General features: G+C 36.2%; 1 protein-coding gene across 1 annotated transcript; it reads left to right on the forward strand.

The window, feature by feature from the left end:
* Positions 1-343: 343 nt before the first annotated feature.
* On the forward strand, positions 344-2,470 carry LOC118752612 (fork head domain-containing protein FD4-like). Its single transcript, XM_036487502.1, is given in 2 exon segments — positions 344-742; positions 744-2,470. Coding segments are annotated over 2 exon segments (1,143 nt in total). The 5' UTR covers positions 344-649; the 3' UTR covers positions 1,794-2,470.
* The last annotated feature ends 223 nt before the right edge of the window (positions 2,471-2,693 follow it).

The raw sequence follows: 2,693 nt of genomic DNA on the forward strand, positions 1-2,693 counted from the left end.
ACACCTCTTATAAAGGTTCATAAATAGCAATAAGGCATGCCACAGAGTAGAATGGAATTATCCAATTGTATGTACTCACAAAAACACAAGGCATTACAATCCACAATGGCTTATTACGCCACATACATATGCATCTGTGTACATTCGTATGTACCTATGCATATTTATGTGGGTTTGAATGTACATAGAAAGGGGTGTGAATAAGATCCAACAGAAAAACAAGTAATAGTCTGTATAAAGCATTGTGCATTTCTGGTTGGTTGTGTGTAATGATATGGCTTTTTATTCTTTTCGGTCTCAACTGTTTAGAGCCGTCACAGTCCAATATGAGTATGTGTGAGAGTGCTTTTGCTTTTGCTGGCTGAATGGTGTCGTCAGTGTGTCTGAGATTTTCGTTAACTACATCGAAATGTTTATGTTAGTGTTATTCATACTATCGTTTAGATTTCCGCGCACAATCAATGAAGAGAGATGAAAGATATTAACGCGTGTTGTTCAAACTATGTCGAACATGTTTTACCGTCGGACAATTTGAATTCAATAAAGTACGACTGAAACTGAAGTGATCATGTTAAGGCTATGAAATGCATTACCTAAATAAAATAAAAAGTTAAGTGCTACTTTTTAAACAGATTTTTAGTGTGGAACTATGCCAAGACCTTCGCGTGAATCATATGGCGATCAAAAGCCTCCCTATTCGTATATTTCATTAACAGCAATGGCAATTTGGGATTCACCTGAAAAAAATGTTACCACTCAGTGATATTTATAAATTTATTATTGATCGTTTTCCTTATTACCGTAAGAATACACAGCGTTGGCAAAATTCATTGCGTCACAACCTCAGCTTTAATGATTGCTTCATAAAGGTTCCTCGAAGTCCAAACCGCCCCGGTAAAGGTGCGTACTGGACACTTCATCCACAAGCGCTAGATATGTTTCAGAATGGCAGCTTACTGCGGCGTCGGAAACGTTTTAAGTTACGCAAACATGATAAAGATTATTTAAAGGAGGAACTAGCCACGTGGACAAACCTTCATCGTCTTATTTTTAACAGCAGCAATGCACAAAACGCAACAGTATCCTCGGTAAAATTTCCACTTGCTGGTGACCCCGCACTATATTCACCCAATTTATCGGCAACATCTTCATTGACTGAACATTTAGATGTAATGGCACATCTAGTTCCGAATTCATCAACTTCTGCATTTTCATTGGGACCAGGATATCCGCAAACCACTATAGCGACTAGTACTCATGCAACATTCCAGACCTTCATACCACAAACTCGGGTATTATCTCCTATGCTGGACGTAACAACTGTCATTAGCAAATACCGACCAAAACGTTCTTTTACTATTGAAAGTCTAATAACACCTGATAAACTAGATTCAGTATCTTTAAAAAGTGTAAACAGTGATAAACCGATCTGCGTCGAAGTTTTTGACAACATAGAACAGCATGCTATCGAATCGAACCGCCAAATGTTACCTCAACTCGATTCAGTTATTAACGACGAAATGAGATACAAACAACTGCCTCCGTTGCACACTATCACTTCAACTACGAGTTTGCCATTTCTTCATTATACAACAGGGCCTAATAACATCAATTTGGAACATTGCAGAAACATTACTTCGATCTACGACATTCCAGTGCATCCGGTTTTAATGATGAAATCGCCAGTAGAAAGCTTAGAACCTTCGTATTATGGGAATGTAGATCTATCAACTAGCCAGCACACAACAGCCCATACGCAGCATAGACTAAGTTCCAGCTTACGAACTGTATGACGTCACTAATATAATTTTGTGTACATTGGGCTAGGCTGTGACATGCAATTTTTCGTCATGTCACTGTTTAGCTGCATAGGTCACTAGCACTGAAATTTATAGATGCGAGATAACTTGCAATCGGTGTGCTGACCAACAGAACTGATTTTGTTTGTACACAAATTACTTAGTAACGTAACCTTTGAGAAAAAATGCGCGGCAAAAAATTTCATAATTTCAATAATTATTTAGTTCCTAGTGGCTCATAATCTACAAATGTAACATATTAACGCTATGACAGTAATTTAAATCTCATTATTAAATTGTCAATTTTATGAAACAAACACTCGCATTGAAAATCGTTTAGCTGTATTAGTTAAGAAGAATCTAGTCCAATAACAAAGTAGTTAAAGTTGTACATAGGTGGGTTTTGATATTTTAATGAAGGCAATATTGTGCTGTCCTGGAATTACTTTTTATTTTTTAAGTGCATATGTACTAGAGATGGGTACGGGCCTAAATTTTCAGGCCCGGCCCGGCACGAGTGCAAAATCAACTTTCAAAAACACGCACGAGCCCGCACGTTAAGAATTTCAGTGGGGCCCGGCCCGGCGGGACACGTCCCAGTCCGGAAATAAAGAGCAAGTTTTTTATTGTATGTATACATAATTTTGTGTTTATGTATGTATATTTACTTAAGCGAATCAATTTTTTACATCAAAGATTTTTATAATATATTTTTTGGGAAGTAAAAAAAGTGAAAGGTATTTTATGTACAGATATGTAAATAAAACTACTTAGTATCTTATTTTTTCTATCGGTTTCCAAATATTTCCTTTTTTGCTCTTCTCTTATCAAAAGAGGTTTAAATATGTACTATTTTTTTTTTTTTTTTATAAAAACAAAAGCTTATCTAAATTT

Source organism: Rhagoletis pomonella, unplaced genomic scaffold (assembly GCF_013731165.1).
Source record: "Rhagoletis pomonella isolate Grant_MI unplaced genomic scaffold, Rhpom_1.0 Rhpom_scaffold_01689, whole genome shotgun sequence".
Lineage (NCBI taxonomy): Eukaryota > Metazoa > Arthropoda > Insecta > Diptera > Tephritidae > Rhagoletis > Rhagoletis pomonella.